Here is a 21,791-nt window from a genome sequence, read left to right as displayed (position 1 = left end):
TGACGGTATGATAGGCTTGCCTGGGAATTAACCTGATAGGGTAGTGGATGCCAAAAAACTGGTCCAGCACATGAGAAGTCCTGGAGAAGAGAATGGGACATGTGCTCTATGGATCATGTTAGTCTTGGGCCATTAACATAATGAAGAGCACAGAACAGTTGATAGACAGAGATGAGAGAAGAGGTGCAGGGTGATGCAGCATTTTGAAACGCAGTATGTGGATGGATAAGTACAACAAACACAGACAGTTATTATGAAGTATTTTACTTTCCCTGTTTATAGTGGTATTTAACCAGACTAACTTTAGATATATAAATTTTTTTTCTTATATGTTTTAAATTTGACAGCATATTGGTCTTTGTTTGTTCCAGGTGTTTTTTTATAGTATCTTATATTATTTGTACCTATATATTTATTACATCCTATTCGTTTATGGGGCACTTTCAGGGCAAGCATCAGTGAGTGGGGGCGCCAATTGCTCTTACAATTAGGCTGCCAATCTCCACTGCCAGATAGTACCACCTACAGGGATTATTAGGGTGCAATTTCGGCTGTTTCATTATGCTGCTTCGCACTGCATTATTAATTCAGGATCTAGCTGTTTTTTAAGCTTTTTTGTGTTTTTTTACAAGAGACATTTTTATTGCATATCTAATAAAAGTTATAATTTTTATGTGGATTTTGGATGTTAGATTTTGACAATCCCCCTTTATCATAATTGATGTAGGCTGATGCAACATTCTGCAGAGTTTTGTGGGTGAGTGTGTTAAGTTTATATCGCATTTTGAAGATGGGCAACCAGTGCAATGACTGGTACAGGGTGGTGGCACTGGTGCAGTGACTGGATAGAAATATGAGAGGGATAGTTAAGTACAGTTTCACTGACAGATAGTGGCTGCAGCTTATGTCCTCTGAGAACAAAATGACTTGTATAGCTAACCCAAGCTTAGCTCTCAGGAGCCATATTTGGGTCATCAATCATGTTATCCGCAGGTTTGTAGTAGTTGGACCCCCCAGCAATTAGCAAATTCTTGCAAATCTTGTGGCAATGTGATAACTTTGATACTACACAAGAGTTACAATATAAAAAACAAAGGTTATTCTCTTGTATAGCTTGATGCCTTCAGCTTAAAACTTCAAAAAGCAGATGTTTGACTAGAAGTAGAATTTCAGAATAATGTCCTTTCATGTAACATAAGAAGATTGTTTCTTATTTTTCAGCAAACTACGACTTTGTTGCGCTTTGTAGTTTATTGATGGAGGCAGTTTTCTCCTGGAATATGTCTTGCATTATGGATAGCAGAGTCTTTCATGCTATGCATTTGTGTAGAATTTATTGCTTCTACAGTTGTTTCTACACGATTATATATAGATTACATGCCTAGCAATTGGTTGTCAATGACGGTTCTAATACCAACATCATTATGTTTCGATGTACGTGGGAGGGTTAGAGAGGGTTTAAAGTAGTGGCTGGCATTAATAGTAATCATACCTTTACAACAAACCTTGCCACTCAGGCTACCTAGAAGTATTACACCTTTGACACGAAAAATAAGGATTATTCTTTGCTAGATTTGTTTCTATTGTATTATTTTAATATATTTTTTTGTAAATAAAAAAAAATGTAAAACGTTAATAGCAGAAATAAGAGATTTTTTTCTTTCAAGAAAAAAATCTTTTACAGAGAACCGGTCATGTAAAAAAACACTATTAACCTGCAGATATGAGGTTAATCTGCAGGATTATAGGGTTAGTCTGCAGGTTAATAGTGTTCTAAAGCTGTTCGGCTGCCAAACTGGGAATCTGACTATTGGCTGGAAATTATCTTTAAAGGGAACCTGTCACCAGTTTTGGCCAATATGAAGTAAGGCCACCACCTTTTGGGACTGATATACAGCATTCTGTAGTGCTGTATATCGGCCCCCAACCTAACCTGTAAGAGAAGAAAAATGACTTATTATACTCACCTGTGGGGCTGTCCAGTCCGAGGGGTGTCGCAGGTCTTTTCCAGTGTCTCCCATCTTCTTACAGTGGCCGTCCTCCTGCTTGCTTTATGTGGATTATTTGTCCCTATGTCATCTCCCGGCATCGCGCTTCTACACAGGCACACTTCTCTGACCTGTTAAGGACAGAGCAAAGTACTGTAGTGTGCAGGCGCTGGGAAAGGTAAAAGAGCCCCGGCGCATGCATAGTGCAGTAACTTACTCTGCCATCAACAAGGCAGAGAAGTACGCCTGCACAGGAACGCAATGCTTAGGAGACACTGTGGATGACGCAGGGACACATCATCTGCAAGAGCCAAGTAAGAGGACAGCTACAAGAAGATGGGAGGCACCGGACCAAGACCTGAGTGTTGTGAATTCTGTGGCAGAGCTCCCTCCTGTGGTCACAAGTGGTACTTCGGCTGATTCTCTCTGTGAGCTTCCGTTGGTGGAGGAAAGTGGTACTGCGGCTTCTGAGTTTCCTTCCTCAGGTGTGTGGTGAAGTCGTTAGGTGCTGCTCTATTTAACTCCAGTGACTCTCCGGGTTTATCTGAGCCGGCGGGTATCCTCAAAGAGGGAGTAATTGTGTCTGCCATCTCCCCTGATTTGCGGCGGGTGCTGCAAAAATTTCAAGCTAATAAACCTGATCGTTGCCCAGCGGAGAAACTGTTTGTCCCTGATAGGTGGACGAATAAAGTTATCTCTGAGGTTCATTGTTCGGTGTTGGCTGGTCATCCTGGAATCTTTGGTACCAGAGAGTTAGTGGCTAGATCCTTTTGGTGGCCATCTCTGTCGTCGCGGGATGTGCGTACTTTTGTGCAGTCCTGTGGGATTTGTGCTCGGGCTAAGCCCTGCTGTTCTCGTGCCAGTGGGTTGCTTTTGCCCTTGCCGGTCCCGAAGAGGCCTTGGACACATATCTCTATGGATTTTATTTCAGATCTTCCCGTCTCTCAAAAGATGTCAGTCATTTGGGTGGTCTGTGATCGCTTCTCTAAGATGGTCCATTTGGTACCCTTGTCTAAATTACCTTCCTCCTCTGATTTGGTGCCATTGTTCTTCCAGCATGTGGTTCGTTTACATGGCATTCCAGAGAATATCGTTTCTGACAGAGGTTCCCAGTTTGTTTCGAGGTTTTGGCGAGCCTTTTGTGGTAGGATGGGCATTGACTTGTCTTTTTCCTCGGCTTTCCATCCTCAGACTAATGGCCAGACCGAATGAACCAATCAGACCTTGGAAACATATCTGAGATGCTTTGTTTCTGCTGATCAGGATGACTGGGTGTCCTTTTTGCCTTTGGCTGAGTTCGCCCTTAATAATCGGGCCAGCTCGGCTACCTTGGTTTCGACGTTTTTCTGCAACTCTGGGTTCCATCCTCGTTTCTCTTCAGGGCAGGTTGAGTCTTCGGACTGTCCTGGTGTGGATACTGTGGTGGACAGGTTGCAGCAGATTTGGACTCATGTAGTGGACAATTTGACCTTGTCCCAGGAGAAGGCTCAACGTTTCGCTAATCGCAGACGCTGTGTGGGTCCCCGACTTCGTGTTGGGGATTTGGTTTGGTTATCTTCTCGTCATATTCCTATGAAGGTTTCCTCTCCTAAGTTTAAACCTCGTTTCATTGGTCCGTATAGGATTTCTGAGGTTCTTAATCCTGTGTCTTTTCGTCTGACCCTTCCAGATTATTTTTCCATACATAACGTATTCCATAGGTCATTGTTGCGGAGATACGTGGCACCTATGGTTCCATCTGTTGATCCTCCTGCCCCGTTTTGGTGGAGGGGGAGTTGGAGTATATTGTGGAGAAGATTTTGGATTCTCGTGTTTCAAGACGGAAACTCCAGTATTTGGTTAAGTGGAAGGGTTATGCTCAGGAAGATAATTCCTGGGTCTTTACCTCTGATGTCCATGCTCCCGATCTTGTTCGTGCCTTTCATATGGCTCATCCTGGTCGTCCTGGGGGCTCTGGTGAGGGTTCGGTGACCCCTCCTCAAGGGGGGGTACTGTTGTGAATTCTGTGGCAGAGCTCCCTCCTGTGGTCACAAGTGGTACTTCGGCTGATTCTCTCTGTGAGCTTCCGTTGGTGGAGGAAAGTGGTACTGCGGCTTCTGAGTTTCCTTCCTCAGGTGATGTGGTGAAGTCGTTAGGTGCTGCTCTATTTAACTCCACCTAGTGCTTTGATCCTGGCCTCCAGTCAATGTTCTAGTATTGGACCTGTTTCCTCCTGGATCATTCCTGTGGCCTGCTGCTCTGCATAGCTAAGTTCCGCTTTGCTATTTTGTTTGCTGTTTTTTCTGTCCAGCTTGTCTATTTGTTTTTTCCTGCTTGCTGGAAGCTCTGTGACGCAGAGTGTGTACCTTCGTGCCGTTAGTTCGGTACGGAGGGTCTTTTTGCCCCCTTTGCGTGGTTTTTGTAGGGTTTTGTGTTGACCGCAAAGTTACCTTTCCTATCCTCGCTCTGTTCAGAACGTCGGGCCTCACTTTGCTAAATCTATTTCATCTCTACGTTTGTCTTTTCATCTTAACTCACAGTCATTATATGTGGGGGCTGCCTTTTCCTTTGGGGTATTTCTCCGAGGCAAGGTAGGCTTATTTTCTATCTTCAGGTTAGCTAGTTTCTCAGGCTGTGCCGAGTTGCATAGGGAGCGTTAGGCGCAATCCACGGCTGCCTCTAGTGTGGTTGGAGAGGATTAGGGATTGCGGTCAGCAGAGTTCCCACGTCTCAGAGCTCGTTCTATGTTTTTGGGTTGTTGTCAGGTCACTGTATGTGTGCTGACCTCTATGTCCATTGTGGTACTGAATTACCTTTCACAACACTGAGATACCGGACCTGCGGATTGGACCGGATCGCCTCACAGGTGAGTAAAATAAATGTTCTTTTTCTTCTCATACAGCATTATAGAGTGCTGTATATCCGCACCACAAGGTGGTGGCCTTACTTCATTAAGGCCAAAACTGATGATGGGTTTCCTTTTAAGGTCTCATATCCATCACCTTAAAAAAATGGTCTGATATCGGTCCAGGAAAGTTGGCAAGTGTCATGTGATTTACTTGCAAGCACAATTCGATTTTTAGCACCTACCATCTGATTTACATGCGAATGACAATGCCATTTTAACTTGAGCTTCTACATAGAGTAATTCTTTTTTTATTTTCAAAAGAAATATTCTTCTGTCTCTATATAATATATATATTTATAATAGGTAAATAGATACAGATAGGCTGGTGGCGGGACCACACAATTAGCACAAAGGATTTATGTGCTGAATTGTTGACTGGTTAGCAGCACTATGGATTTATATATACTGAAGTGGCGACTTGTGGCTGCACCATAGAATTAGCACTCCAGATTTATATGCTGGAAAGTCGATTTTATACAGGATCCTATCTATCTGAACTAGCTGACAATAAACCGCCTAGCTCACTATCTGCCTCTCTGCGCTGTTACACTTACAAAAAGGCGCCAGAGCCACATGTCCACTTTTTATATCGAGGGGGACATGTGACTTCAGCAGCCACTGACACAAGCCCTTGTGTCTGGACGTTGTGGATGGTTTCTGCACCCTGATTGGCTGCCGGAATCTCCGCACATTAAGTTAATTAAAAAAATAAATAACAGTCTGCCACTCCTCTGACCTCTCTCCACCCCCTCATCTCATCAAATACCCCCTGTCCATACAGCACCACTATCCTAGCCAAAGTCCTTACAAAAGCATTAATATAAACTCGATCATTTACCACACTTTGGCCAAATTTTGACGATTTTGAGGAAAATGCTCGAGAATCTGAACATGAATCTGAACGTGCTACGTTTGTGCCAAATTTTAGATTGGCCAACATTTTCCGAACAAGTTCGCTCATCTCTAGATGGCACCACAAGACATTTGGAGCTCTGTCTAATAAAAATGGAGCCATACAACAGTAAAGCTAATTAATTGGCACAGAATGTTAGACTTAGGGTAAATTCACATTAGGCGTTTTTTTCAACTTTTTTAAGCAAATTTTCTGCTTTGTTTTACAGCACCAGCTATGTCTGAGATTTCAGATATCTCATGCACACACCTTGTTTTATTTCATCAGTACTTTGTGCTTTGCATTTTTTTTCACAATAGAGGTAACATGTAACATCTTAACATGGTAACATCTTCTTTCATGGATTTTTCAGCGTTTTTCACCCATTAACATGAATGGGTGGTGGAAAAAAATGTTGATCCAGGTTTTACTGCATATTTTGTGCTCACACTTGATTCTAAAGAATAGGAATTTTTTTGGGCACTAAACTTTATCAACATGCATAAAAGACAAATCTAGAATGCCAAAAACACAGTAAAAAATGCACACAAAAAAGCACAGCAAAAAAGCAAGAAAAAACAAGCAAAACCTACTTTGTTCCTGCAGCTTTTTTCCTGCCAAGACAGCTGGTTTTGCAGCGGCATATTGTATTAGAGATTAGATATATCATCTTGTTGTTTCTGGCAGCACACAGTACATGTCCTCTTTACACAGGACGAGATGATACAAGAATGATGATTTCTATACCAGTGTTTTGCTCTTCCACCGTATGATTGGCAGTCTTTTTACACTCACTAATTATTGGAAATTGAGCATTCCTAGGAACGCTCATTCACATTATTCGGCTACCATAAATGCCTTTCTATTTTCACTTCATCACCTTGAGATCAAAAGCAGATACTAGCTGTAAGAGGGGAGAGTTGATTCTCTTCAGCATCTGAATGGTAAAGTAGAACCAAGTTCTTTAATCTGGCAGTATTCGGCCTGCTTTATCACTTCGTAAGACGCTAATCCAAAGAATACAATGGGGGAATTGGTTCACCCATTTTTCAAATTCCGTAAAAGAGAATCACAAACATGATGAATTAACTCAATGTATCCCAATGGCAGTGCATCAACAAAACTGTATATTAAGCATCACTTTTCCTCAACTACAAACAAAACTTCATGCAGAATATTATTATTTATCAGCCATGTAATAATAAGACCCAGACAAAGCAGGAGGATGCAGCTGCATATAAAGGGTTAATCTACTAAGAGTACAATGCTACTTGTAATGGGCTAATCTTTTAAAGGATGATATAGAATGCTGATTCATTTACTATATACTGGATATTGTTATTTATCTGCCATGAAAGAAGGCCCAGATAAAGGAGGAGGATGCAGCTGCCTATAAAGGGTTAATCTGCTAAAAGAGTATATAGCTGCTTGTAATGGGCTAATCTTTTAAAGGATTATATATAAGTAGATGGTGGCCCGATTCTAACGCATCGGGTATTCTAGAATATGCATGTCCACGTAGTATATAGCACATCCACGTAGTATATTGCCCAACCACGTAGTATATTGCCCAGCCATGTAGTATATTGCCCAGTCACATAGTATATTGCCCAGTCTCATAGTATATTGCCCAGCCACGTAGTATCTTGCCCAGTTACGTACTATATTGCCCAGCTACGTAGTATATTGCCCAGTAACCTGGGATTCAGACGTGCGGGCCGCCTATCCGACACCCGGGTTGATACCATCTTGGACCAGGTAACCTTATAGATATTCTTACAGCATGTGCTGTGTGCTGCATGGGCGTTATTGGCACTATCCTGGTTTCCCCTTGGTTTTTGATATTTATGCAGCTATGGCTGCGTTTTGATGATGAATTTCGTTCATTTTCCCCGTACGTCCGCATTAGTGCACTTGCACTCCTCATATATATATATATGGACAGAGTAGCCTCCTAATGAGGGATATATGCCGTCTGTAGGGTATTTTTGGGTATTATGAGTTTACATTGTACAATTATGTTCATCGCAGCCATCCTGCCTTAGTGGTGTCCACTCCCCATACTTACATCTTTTTAGTTAGGGAGTCTTTGTTGGGCCTGTACGTCTTATACGTATGTGGCAGTATTTGTGTCATGACCTATACCATTCCCACATCTGTATTCCATTTTTGTCCGTTCATTTTTAATGTTTGTATTTAATAGAGAGTTGTTTTTATTGTTTATAGCTTTTTTGCCGTATGGTCTTTTTTCTTGTGGTTTCCACATTCCTCCTATATTGCCCAGCCACGTAGTATATTGCCCAGTGACGTCGTATATTGCCCAGCAACGTAGTATATTGCCCAGTCACGTAGTATTTTGCCCAGTAACGTAGTATATTGCCCAGTCACGTAGTATATTGCCCAGCCACGTAGTATATTGCCCAGTAACGTAGTACATTGCCCAGCCACGTAGTATATTGCTCAGTCACGTAGTATATTGCCCAGTCTCGCAGTATATTGCCCAGCCACATAGTATCTTGCCCAGCCACGTAGTATCTTGCCCAGTTATGTACTATATTGCCCAGCTACGTAGTATATTGCCCAGTAACCTAGTATATTGCCCAGTGACATTGTATATTGCCCAGCCACGTAGTATATTGCCCAGTCACGTAGTATATTGCCCAGTAATGTGGTATATTGCCCAGTCACGTAGTATATTGCCCAGCCACGTAGTATATTGCCCAGTAACGTAGTACATTGCCCAGCCACGTAGTATATTGCCCAGTCGCGTAGTATATTGCACAGCCCATGTAGTATAAAGCACAGCCCATGTAGTATATTAGTAAAAGACACATTAGTGACACCTAGATAGTATATGTGGCAGATATAAAAATTTATAACCAAAATTTCAACGTAATCAATAGGTCACTACATGTGCCGAAGTTGTAGTGGAGAACCACTACAGAGAAGAAAAAATGCTCTCAACACAAAAGCCGAACCAATGAGACAGGGAATAATTATAATATAAAATCAATTTTTATTTAGTAGCAGTAGTGACAAACATTTAAAATATAGTATAAAAATATAAATAAATATAGTCTAAAATGTGCACAATTCAAGCTGCAAATAGCAGGGCAAGCCAAATCCTAATTATGTATCAAAGGATGAGATGGCAATCTATAACATATGCTCACCAGGGGGTTAATATTAAAATAAATAAAAACCTAGTGTGTGCAGACAATATATAAATTTGCAACAGTATCACAAAAATACTGACGAAGGATTGAGTATCCAAAACGTGTTTTCTTCCATGTAGTATATTGCACAGCCCATGTAGTATATTGCCCAGCCCACGTAGTATATGGCAATGTGGGCATCATATCCCTGTTAAAAAAAAGAATTAAAATAAGAAATAGTTACATACTCACCTTCCGTAGCCCCCGGATCCAAGCGAAGCGGTTACCGACGCTGAGTCCTTGCGCGCTCTGGTATGAAGAGTGCATTGCGGTCTCGCGAGATGATGACGTAGCGGTCTCACGAGACCGCTACGTCATCATCTTGCGAGATCGCAGCATGGACCGGTTACCGGAGCGTCGCGAGTGGGAAAGGCCTGTTGTGGATCCGAGGGGCCGACGGACGGTGAGTATATAACGATTTTTTATTTTTTTAATTATTTTTAACATTAGATTTTTTTACTATTGATGCCGCATAGGCAGCATCAATAGTAAAACCTTGGTCACACAGGGTTAATAGCAGTGTTAACCGAGTGCGCGGCATTGTGCGGTCGGTTAACGCTGCCATTAACCCTGTGTGAGTGGTGACCGGAGGGGAGTATGGAGGGGGCACTGACTGCGGGGAGGAAGGAGCGGCCATGTTGCCGCCGGACTGTGCCCGTCGCTGATTGGTCGTGGCTGTTTTGCCGCGATCAATCAGCGACTTGGATTTCCATGATAGATAGAGGCTGCGACCAATGAATATCCGTGACAGAAAGAAAGACAGACAGACAGAAAGACGGAAGTGACCCTTAGACAATTATATAGTAGATGCTGATTCATCCTAGTCTACCGCTATATCTACCACTATATACAGGATATTGTTATTTATCAGCCATGAAAGGAGAAAGCCCAGATAAAGGAGGAGGGAGCAGCTGCATATAAAGGGACAATCTACTAGAAGATTATATAGCTGCTTGTAATGAGCTAATCTTTGAGAGAGGGATATAGAATGCTGACTCATCTGAGTTTACCACTATATTATGCACACAGACAACCACAGCACACTGTGGTGATGGTTTTGACAGGTTTACCCTTGTTGCTTCTTCTAGGATTCTCTTCCTCCTGCTGCTCCATCTTAAATCTCTTTTTACATAGCTACATCCAGCACGAGGACAACACATCACATCTCCCCTGTCTTCATATTCACTACACTCAGTCTACCTCTACACAATATGCACCATGTTATCTCCCAGCTAAGATGCAGGAAGTGAGAGGAAAAGAAGCGCGGTCTGGGGGAGCGCTGGGGAATAGACCTGTCGGCAGGTAAGGGGAGTTACATGCAGGTCCTTTTCAACCCAAATGTCTAATACCGCCATATTGTTTCTTGACATAGTAGTGCACGTAGACTCAGCAGGAAAATTCTCCTCCTCCACACAATTCAAAAACGTTGATGTAAACAGTTATCTATGTTTCAATAGTGGTCATCTTCCGAAGTGGATCACAAATATTCCTTACGGACAATATTGGAGGATTAGAAAAAACTGCACAAACGAAACTGATTTTATGGAAGAATCTAAGGTTCTTATGGAACGTTTCCAGCATAAGGGCTATCCGAAAAAACTAATTCCTCATGCCTTCTCTAAAGCCAAATTGTTCTCTCAGAAGGATTGCATTAATAAAATCAAAACCAGGGCAGGCAAGGGGGACTACCACCTTAGAATTTGGCAAGTGGCGTTTGTTACCACCTGTAATTACTCCCACAGATTAATTCAGGATCTACTTAAAAAACACTGGTTCATTCTGAAGGGTGACCGATATCCTTTCTGAAAAAACCTCCCTGCTAACCTGAGAATGGTCTTTAGAAGGAATCATACCCTTCGTAATCTGGTTGCCCCTAGCAACACCACCCTGAATCCTCGCCCCTTGACAACCAATACCATTTCTAGTCCTGGTTGTTTTGCCTGCAAAATTCCTAAATGCCTCTGTTCCGCAACAATTGTGCAAAGAGCAAAACAATTTACATCAAATACTAAAGGCACCAGTTATAACATTAACTGCATGTGAGTTGTCAATCCACTTTTGTGATCTACCGTATTTAATGCAATGCACTTGCGGTTTCCAGTACATTAGACACACCATTCAAACCATGCATGCCCACTTAAATACACATCACCAAAATTTCCGTAATGGTTTCTTATTACACAGTTTATCTAAGCATTTTTCTATAGCGCACCAAAAAGATCCTAGATTTCTCATTATTATTGATCATATACCAGTAGTGATGAGTAGGGTTGAGCGACTTTTACTTTTTTAGGGTCGAGTCGGGTTTCGCGAAACCCGACTATCTCAAAAGTTGAGTCAAGTGAAATCGGCCGATTATGGCGAAACACGAAACCCAATGCAAAGTCAATGGGAATTTTCTCTCTCTCTCTCTCATATATATATATATATATATATATATATATATATATATATATATATATATATACATATATATATATATATATATACAGTTAGGGCCAGAAATATTTGGACAGTGACACAAGTTTTGTTATTTTAGCTGTTTACAAAAACATGTTCAGAAATACAATTATATATATAATATGGGCTGAAATTGCACACTCCCAGCTGCAATATGATAGTTTCCACATCCAAATCGGAGAAAGGGTTTAGGAATCATAGCTCTGTAATTCATAGCGTCCTCTTTTTCAAGGGACCAAAAGTAATTGGACAATGGACTCTAAGGGCTGCAATTAACTCTGAAGGCGTCTCCCTCGTTAACCTGTAATCAATGAAGTAGTTAAAAGGTCAGGGGTGGGTTCCAGGTGTGTGGTTTTGCATTTGGAAGCTGTTGCTGTGAGCAGACAACATGCGGTCAAAGGAACTCTCAATTAAGGTGAAGCAGAACATCCTGAGGCTGAAAAAAAAGAAAAAATCCATCAGAGAGATAGCAGACATGCTTGGAGTAGCAAAATCAACAGTTGGGTACATTCTGAGAAAAAAGGAATTGACTGGTGAGCTTGGGAACTCAAAAAGGCCTGGGCGTCCACGGATGACAACAGTGGTGGATGATCGCCGCATACTTAATTTGGTGAAGAAGAACCCGTTCACAACATCAACTGAAGTCCAGAACACTCTCAGTGAAGTAGGTGTATCTGTCTCTAAGTCAACAGTAAAGAGAAGACTCCATGACAGTAAATACAAAGGGTTCACATCTAGATGCAAACCATTCATCAATACCAAAAATAGACAGGCCAGAGTTAAATTTGCAGAAAAACACCTCAAGAAGCCAGCTCAGTTCTGGAAAAGTATTCTATGGACAGATGAGACAAAGATCAACCTGTACCAGAATGATGGGAAGAAAAAAGTTTGGAGAAGAAAGGGAACGGCACATGATCCAAGGCACACCACATCCTCTGTAAAACATGGTGGAGGCAACGTGATGGCATGGGCATGCATGGCTTTCAATGGCACTGGGTCACTTGTGTTTATTGATGACATAAGAGCAGACAAGAGTAGCCGGATGAATTCTGAAGTGTACCGGGATATACTTTCAGCCCAGATTCAGCCAAATGCTGCAAAGTTGATTGGACGGCGCTTCATAGTACAGATGGACAATGACCCCAAGCATACATCCAAAGCTACCCAGGAGTTCATGAGTGCCAAAAAGTGGAACATTCTGCAATGGCCAAGTCAATCTCCAGATCTAAACCCAATTGAGCATGCATTTCACTTGCTCAAATCCAGACTTAAGACGGAAAGACCCACAAACAAGCAAGACCTGAAGGCTGCGGCTGTAAAGGCCTGGCAAAGCATTAAGAAGGAGGAAACCCAGCGTTTGGTGATGTCCATGGGTTCCAGACTTAAGGCAGTGATTGCCTCCAAAGGATTCGCAACAAAATATTGAAAATAAAAATATTTTGTTTGGGTTATGTTTATTTGTCTAATTACTTTTGACCTCCTAAAATGTGGAGTGTTTGTAAAGAAATGTGTACAATTCCTACATTTTCTATCAGATATTTTTGTTCAACCCTTCAAATTAAACGTTACAATCTGCACTTGAATTCTGTTGTAGAGGTTTCATTTCAAATCCAATGTGGTGGTATGCAGAGCCCAACTCGCGAAAATTGTGTCACTGTCCAAATATTTCTGGCCCTAACTGTATATATATATATAATCTCCCCTCCATCCCTGAACAGAAAAGCTGGTGTTACACATTGCAAATCGCTACAGCGCACAAGCGACAAGATGACGATAAGCGTCCACGCCCCTAAGACCTATGTCATCACTCTGCCCACGCTCCTTCATTGGCTGAAAAAATGGCGCCAAGCACGTCATACGACACGCGACTTTGGCGCGAAAGTCACGTACCGCATGGCCGACCCAACACAGGGAGCGGGTCGGGTTTCATGAAACCCGACTTTGCCAAAAGTCGGCGACTTTTGAAAATGAACGATCCGTTTCGCTCAACCCTAGTGATGAGCGAATATACTAATTTCCCTGGATTTCCCGAGCACGCTCAGGTGATCTCCGAGTATTTATGATTGCTCGGGGATTTAGTTTTCCTTGCCTCAGCTGGATGATTTATGGCTGTTACCCAACCTGAGTACATGTGGGGGTTGCCTGGTTGCTAGGGAATCCCCACATGCAATCAAGCTGTCAAGTAGCCGCAAATCATCTAGCAAGGAAAACTAAATCTCCGAGCAGTCATAAATACTCAGAGACCACCCGAGCAACGAGTACACTCGCTCATCACTATATACCAGACAATGTTCCTGACCACTATAGGTGTCTAATCAATAGAGGAAGATATTGGATATTTAATTTGTGCACATTGGCTCCAGAGGGATTGAACCTCACCATAGAAAATGTAGATAAATAATCTGCATATTGTATTCGGTTGTCCTTTCTCTTATTTAAGTGCATTTTTATGCATTCTTATATTTTTTACATACATTTTCTTATATTTATATTTTTTATTCACATTTTCTTATTTACATAGATTAGTAAGACAGTGGAGAACCCCCCACTTCAGCTGATTTCAGTCTCCCTTTCTTAAGGGACCAGTTCTTTTTTCAGTAAAATACACAGGATTTTGTTTTTGTTTTCCTACTGTATATGTATTTTAGAAAGATTCTATAGAGTCGTTTTCTTTTACTTCATGAAATTTTCCAGGAGGTGATCTGTCCTTTTCTCTGTCAGTAGAAATCAAGTGAGAGTTTGTTACTTGCTAGACAGGTCATTTAACAAGACGCCAATACACTGCTCCAGTAACTATGAAGCCCACTATGTGGAGAGATATAAATCATTTTGTTAATATGGCAAGATTTCGAAAAATCAACACAATGTTTCTTAATTGTGGACGTTATGCAAATAAGATTAAAACAGATATGAAACCTCAAAATTGTTCTGTAAATGAAGTAATAAATACTCTTTTTCATGTTAAATTTGTAAAAATAAAGTCAAATATAATGAACCGTGGACTTTAAAATAATAAAGTTAAAGACCATAGCTGAATACACGTAGTATGCCAGTGATACTGTAATCTCTGTAAAACTAGCTGAAGTCAGGATAAGGGTGAAAAGCACAGAAAAGGGAATTTGGGGTCACAAGCTAAGTTAGGATTAGGAACAGAATAATACAAGAGCACACCAGAACTAAAGGGAAACCCAGGGGTGGATATATAGTTAGTGTAGCCTGTGCACCGCACAGAGGCCCAACAGGTAAGAGGGCCCACTACCACCTCCAAAACAGCAATGATCGGCTGTCATAGACAGAACTATTGGACTGTAAAGGGCCCATATACTATTTGGGCTTTTCTGTCTGTGGCCTCCATTTGGAGGAAACCAAATAAAATAATTGGCAACTCCCAGCAGAATGCAACATTGCCTACTTCATCACCAATGCCGCAGAGTGACTCTGGTGGCACCTGGAGACAAAGGAAGAAGTCAGTAGAGCAGCTCTATGTATAACATATGACCTGCCAATAACAAGCAAAGTTCCCCAATTCTACATTATTAAGACTCCATGTAATATTTGTTCTTTGTTATGACAATTAATATGACGTGGTATGCCTCTTCTTGGTATAATGTTGTTTTCATTAATATAAATTGATAGCGTGTATATCACTACACAAAACTTCTAACCTATAAGAAAGCATGTCATTTTCACAGATTTGAGATGGAATGTTTTATTATTTGTATTATAATAGTTCTGTAATATTTTATTAAAGCTTCTTACTTCACTGCTTCCACAACAGGTAGTTCTGCCAACCTTTATTTTGGAGAAAAGATCCCTACTGGAAATGTATGCAAACTTCATGGCACATCCAGATCTGTTTTTGTCCATTGCAGCTGGGACAACCCCTGAGGAACGCATGATCAGCTTTGTGGAATATTATTTGACAGCCTTCCATGAAGGTCGTAAGGGAGCAGTTGCCAAGAAACCCTATAATCCAATTATAGGTGAAACATTTCACTGCAGTTGGAATGTTCCCAAGAATAAAGTGAAGCCTTGTAGAACTCATGGTTCTAGTGTACAAACCAAAGAAACTAACACAGCCCAGGAATCTGAAAATGAATCCTACAAAGTGCGTTTTGTGGCCGAGCAAGTATCTCATCACCCACCTGTATCTTGTTTTTATTGTGAATGCAAAGAGAAGATGATGTGTGTAAATACTCATGTATGGACCAAAAGTAAATTTCTTGGAATGTCTGTTGGAGTTTCAATGGTTGGAGAAGGTATGTAGCATTATCATCCTAAAGGGGTTTGCAGTGTATTCTGTGAATATGTAATAAGTCTAAACATTCTGGGTCTGACCACTAAAACCATTACTGAATTTGAGAATGGGACCCCCTGAATTTCCTGTGTGAATTGCACAGTGGTTTACAAACATGATCTCCAGTTCATTTACTATCTATGGGAGTGACAGAGATGGTTGAGTATAGTGCTCGGGCCATTTTCATCAGTCCCATAGACATTGAACAGAGTAGTGGTCACACATGTGGTGGCACTCCTCACATCGCTAGTGCTGTCTGCTGAGGTTTCAATGCGCAGTAAAAGTATTCATGATGGGACCCTTGTCATGTGGCCACATTAGTAGCGCCTTTTTGGGCCTTTTAAGCAGAAAAGGTGTTGGATATGCCACTAAGATGAAGGAGGTTCAGAGGGCCCTGACAATGTCAATGGCTTTCTAACATTTACGCTGATGTAGGGTTCTGCAAATCTTTTTGCTCAACTCTAAAGGACAGTCCTTGCAAATCTGGAAATGGACAAATCCTTCTGTCCAAAGTGAAAATATAGGAAAAATTGACAGTGATCAGTGGTTGATACCTTTTAACGGCTAACTGAAAAGATGATGGCAAATAGCAAGCTTTCGAGGCTACGAAGGTATTTTCATCAGGCATAGTATAACACTATCTGTAGTCACATATTTAGATAGTATGGAAGGGGAGAAAACATTTGTGGCAGTAATTATTCGAGCAGCTCATAGATAAGGAGTGTAAAAGTTTTATTGTTCACTGATTGAGGTCTGGTCCATGGTTGTGCTCTCTCTCCAACATGCAGATTTAGAATGGCCTCTTACTTATTGTATAAATCCTAAAGGACTGTACAGGTCCTTCTCAAAAAATTAGCATATAGTGTTAAATTTCATTATTTACCATAATGTAATGATTACAATTAAACTTTCATATATTATAGATTCATTATCCACCAACTGAAATTTGTCAGGTCTTTTATTGTTTTAATACTGATGATTTTGGCATACAACTCCTGATAACCCAAAAAACCTGTCTCAATAAATTAGCATATCAAGAAAAGGTTCTCTAAACGACCTATTACCCTAATCTTCTGAATCAACTAATTAACTCTAAACACATGCAAAAGATACCTGAGGCTTTTATAAACTCCCTGCCTGGTTCATTACTCAAAACCCCCATCATGGGTAAGACTAGCGACCTGACAGATGTCAAGAAGGCCATCATTGACACCCTCAAGCAAGAGGGTAAGACCCAGAAAGAAATTTCTCAACAAATAGGCTGTTCCCAGAGTGCTGTTTCAAGGCACCTCAATGGTAAGTCTGTTGGAAGGAAACAATGTGGCAGAAAATGCTGTACAACGAGAAGAGGAGACCGGACCCTGAGGAAGATTGTGGAGAAGGACCGATTCCAGACCTTGGGGAACCTGAGGAAGCAGTGGACTGAGTCTGGTGTGGAAACATCCAGAGCCACCGTGCACAGGCGTGTGCAGGAAATGGGCTATAGGTGCCGCATTCCCCAGGTAAAGCCACTTTTGAACCATAAACAGCGGCAGAGGCGCCTGACCTGGGCTACAGAGAAGCAGCACTGGACTGTTGCTAAGTGGTCCCAAGTACTTTTTTTCTGATGAAAGCAAATTTTGCATGTCATTCGGAAATCAAGGTGCCAGAGTCTGGAGGAAGACTGGGGAGAAGGAAATGCCAAAATGCCTGAAGTCCAGTGTCAAGTACCCACAGTCAGTGATGGTGTGGTGTGCCATGTCAGCTGCTGGTGTTGGTCCACTGTGTTTCATCAAGGGCAGGGTCAATGCAGCTAGCTATCAGGAGATTTTGGAGCACTTCATGCTTCCATCGGCTGAAATGCTTTATGGAGATGAAGATTTCATTTTTCAGCACGACCTGGCACCTGCTCACAGTGCCAAAACCACTGGTAAATGGTTTACTGACCATGGTATTACTGTGCTCAATTGGCCTGCCAACTCTCCTGACCTGAACCCCATAGAGAATCTGTGGGATATTGTGAAGAGAAAGTTGAGAGACGCAAGACCCAACACTCTGGATGAGCTTAAGGCCGCTATTGAAGCATCCTGGGCCTCCATAACATCTCAGCAGTGTCACAGGCTGATTGCCTCCATGCCACGCCGCATTGAAGCAGTCATTTCTGCCAAAGGATTCCCGACCAAGTATTGAGTGCATAACTGAACATTATTATTTGATGGTTTTTTTGTTTGTTATTAAAAAACACTTTTATTTGATTGGATGGGTGAAATATGCTAATTTATTGAGACAGGTTTTTTGGGTTATCAGGAGTTGTATGCCAAAATCATCAGTATTAAAACAATAAAAGACCTGACAAATTTCAGTTGGTGGATAATGAATCTATAATATATGAAAGTTTAATTGTAATCATTACATTATGGTAAATAATGAAATTTAACACTATATGCTAATTTTTTGAGAAGGACCTGTACATGATGCAATCACTAGAAGAAATCAGATGTAGGGATGCACACAGTGTGTATTTTTATAGTCATTATATTTTGTTCTTGACATCTGTAAATTCGGTATATTTTTGATTTGCTATGTTGGATATCTGAAAATAAATGAAATGCACATGAAGCTTCACTATTAATGGATTTGCTTCTATGTATTAGACTAATTCTCCTTTAACCAAAGTACAACCGCTATTTCAGTCGCCCTACTGTGTTTTTATAGTCTACTTTGAAACAATTTATTCTCCAACATTATTAGTAATAGAGTTTCTCAGCTCTTATACTCTGAATGTCATGAAATTTAATTTTCTACGTTGAGCAAGTTTTAATGGAATTTCACTTTTAAAAGAAAATATAGCCATAGACAACGTGCAGTATGGATGATGTGTGGCCTAGCGAAAGAGTCAATTCCATTCTTTGCTTAATAGGTAGTACAGAAACAGTTAACTCCTACAGGGACCATCCTTTGACTATCCAGTTTCTGAATATACAGGTATTTTATACTGACTGTTGGGTCCTGGACACTATAGAGGGTCCAGAATACCATTTTTTTCAAGGACAAATAAGGAGATACATTGCCTATTTTTGACCCAAGCAAACAAAATTATTGTAAAACCGCTAAAGAAACAGGTCATTCAGCCGATGATGTAGAAAATATATGGCCAATGGCTAATTGATAGGGTCTATACCTACTTGTAAAACCATCACTTATTGATTAACCATAGTAATGGTCATAAAGTAGATCATCGGCCATTTTTAAACCTCAGATTGAAGACCACAATGCCTTGATGTTAGGTCACAAGGCTGATCTGCTGCTGAAAAAAATGCATCTTCATAGGTTGGTATTTGATGTTCCTTTTTCCCACTCTGCTTTGGTTCAATTATTTCTGAATTATTAAGGGATTTGTGAGTCTCAACCCATGACAATAGCTGATATGGATTTCACTGCTTGATAGCTAATACTAATAAAGTAATGAATTCAGTATTCGTGAAGGAAAAGTGATTTAGCCAAACACTGCAATGAAGTGTTCTCATCAGTTAAGGCCCCTATAAACATTAGATGGCTGTTAGCCGAATTATAAATGTGCTGTGCTCAATTTCCCCTGACTCCCATTACAATAACACTCAAATATGTGGCTTATCTTCATGGAGGAAAATTGTATCGGCTGCTGAAATGCAACAGGAGAGATCCTTCTCAACTCCAACACAATCTGTCTGAAGAGAGTTGGGAGGCTCCCGTATACATTAGACAAGACTAACCTAATTTTTGCAGGTTGCTGCCAACGTTAGTCTGATGTGGGGGTCTTTAGAGTAGTAAAACTTTTGAATGCCATATACCAAGAGAATAGTAATTGCAAACATCGTAAACCGCAAACTCAAGCTTTGGTTGTATGTAAAATTACCAAGTGCAAACCTGTAGCAAACACAAATCAAACTAGTACTGTAACTATATTTTCCTTTGATCAGTATTAGGAGGAAACTTTTGAATAAATGTAAGGTATCAGAAATAAAAGTGAAGTAGAGTTCTTTGTGGCAAATACAAATTTAGTATTTTTGTGTAAAATAATTTAAATTGGTTTTCTGGGACCTTGATATTGGTAGCCTATGTGTTGCATGTCTGCCACTCAGTATATGAAGGCAATACAAAGGAAACATGAGCTCTTTTTGGTGTCCTGGTGAAATCTTACTCAGGGCGACCATAAATTATATTTCTTTACAGTAGAAGGGAGGTATCGGTTTACAGGCACACAGATATGACACAATTCTGAGCTGAAGATGATCACAGGGGTTTTATTTAAGCTTATTTTCATCGTGCATAATTACTTCTTTTTATGTAAGGGTATGTTTCCACGGTCAGTATTGGCAGCGCTTTGGATGCAGCTCCATTCAAAGCGCTGCTGGCTTTTGTACGCGCAGTGATTCCGCATGTGTTCATTGGACCATGTGGAATCACCACGTCCTAAACATTGGACTGTGATATTTATATTGTGGAGACTGATATGCTACGGTCTGGAAAGACGCATCACATGTCTGTTTACGCAGGGAAGTCGGAGGCATCCCTGCACGCATAGTGGAAATGGGATTTCATTAATTCACATCCACTATGCTGTAACATCTGGCTGCTGCGGATTGAACACTGTGGCTGTACGCAGCATGCAATCCATAGCGTTTACTGACCATGGAAACATACCCTAATGGTTCATCAACATATATGAAAGTTTCTCCACAGATAACTTCTCTTTACAGATAGCTTCTCTTCACACAGTGTCTTAACCTAAACAGAACTGTACCTTGCTCATGCAGTGAGGTGGGATGAGAGGGATGAGTGTGGTGCTGTACCTTTCTCACTTCTATATTGAGGTAATAAAGATGCTCCTGGCTGTTCCGACTGCTCCCGTGATTGCAGCAATCGTTTTCCAGGAACAACTGGTCTATACAGCTTGTCTGATTTCAGTCGGACAGGAGATTCTCTAGCACACACCTTACTCTTCGATGTCCAGGACACTATAACAACTGTCAACAGTGCAGCTTCCATCTGTCATATATGTTTTATAATATCTATCCTATCCCTTTATTGATTAGGGATTTTATTATACAGGATTGTGATCAACACAAAAAAATGTTCTTGCAACACAGCAGTAAAACGACCAATGACACAAAATGTTTGTCGCTGGACACATTTTTTATGTGGATCTAAAAAATTGTAATTAGTCCCCAGCATTAATAGCACATTCCCTCTTCTTTGACCTGCAAAACAAGGCACATGTGCCAAATGCACAGAGTTGTGCTCCGCAGAGTGCTACTGCCCCTTCAAACAGCTGATGAGTCAGAATCACAATGATCTGACGTCAATGATCTAGTCTAAGGATGCATTTACATTACATGATGTGCAACTTTAAACGACTGCCAACCCCAACATATTTGCCAGATATGTAATATATCCCTTAGTGTGCATAGACGGCTATTGTTCTCGGCAGTACAGGTTATTTTGATCCATAAGACTACGCTGCCAAGAACAATGATCTTTTGGGTAAGCCAAAAATCATTTCACTTTATGAACGAGCATTTTGCTCATTTGCATGATGATCAGTAGCTATTTAGGCTACATTATTATGAAACAAGCATTAGGTGGTCCTAGAGTTCTAGTTCTCTTCCTCTCTGAAGAGACAATTTGCATAATTGGCATATTTCCTAGAGGAGCATTGCGGCTTTAAGTCTCCTCATCTTGGCATGCTTAGCAGGTCAATCTCTGCAAGGAGAAACGATACTTCTTGGATATTGGTTGGACGCCTCTCACACAGCCAAACCAGATCTCCACTTAGCACTGACGAGGGGCAGTACCCCGAAACACGGTGTCTACAAATTGAGATTCTGGTTTGGCTATTATCCTAAGTCATGTGACAAGGCTCGTTAAAGGGTGAAGATTGACTTGTAGGATTGCTACCTTCCGATAGGTGGCACTAGAGTTCTAGTTCTCTTCCTCTCTGAAGAGACAATTTGCATAATAAGCATTTTTAGGAACACTCATTTATAATAATCTATCAGTGTATATGTTCTAGAAATTCTGGAAATCCTCTTAA

General features: G+C 41.0%; 1 protein-coding gene across 1 annotated transcript in view; it reads left to right on the top strand.

The window, feature by feature from the left end:
• Nucleotides 1–21,791, top strand: part of OSBPL10 (oxysterol binding protein like 10) — a 577,114-nt gene that overhangs the window by 487,499 nt on the left and 67,824 nt on the right. Inside the window, exon 8 of the mRNA XM_069730025.1 lies at nt 15,221–15,701. Coding sequence (XP_069586126.1) covers nt 15,221–15,701 — 481 coding nt within the window. The remainder of the gene's footprint in view (nt 1–15,220; nt 15,702–21,791) is intronic.

Source organism: Ranitomeya imitator, chromosome 6 (assembly GCF_032444005.1).
Source record: "Ranitomeya imitator isolate aRanImi1 chromosome 6, aRanImi1.pri, whole genome shotgun sequence".
NCBI lineage: Eukaryota > Metazoa > Chordata > Amphibia > Anura > Dendrobatidae > Ranitomeya > Ranitomeya imitator.
Note: the sequence above shows the minus strand (reverse complement) of the source record. Positions and strands in the feature narration are given on the sequence as shown.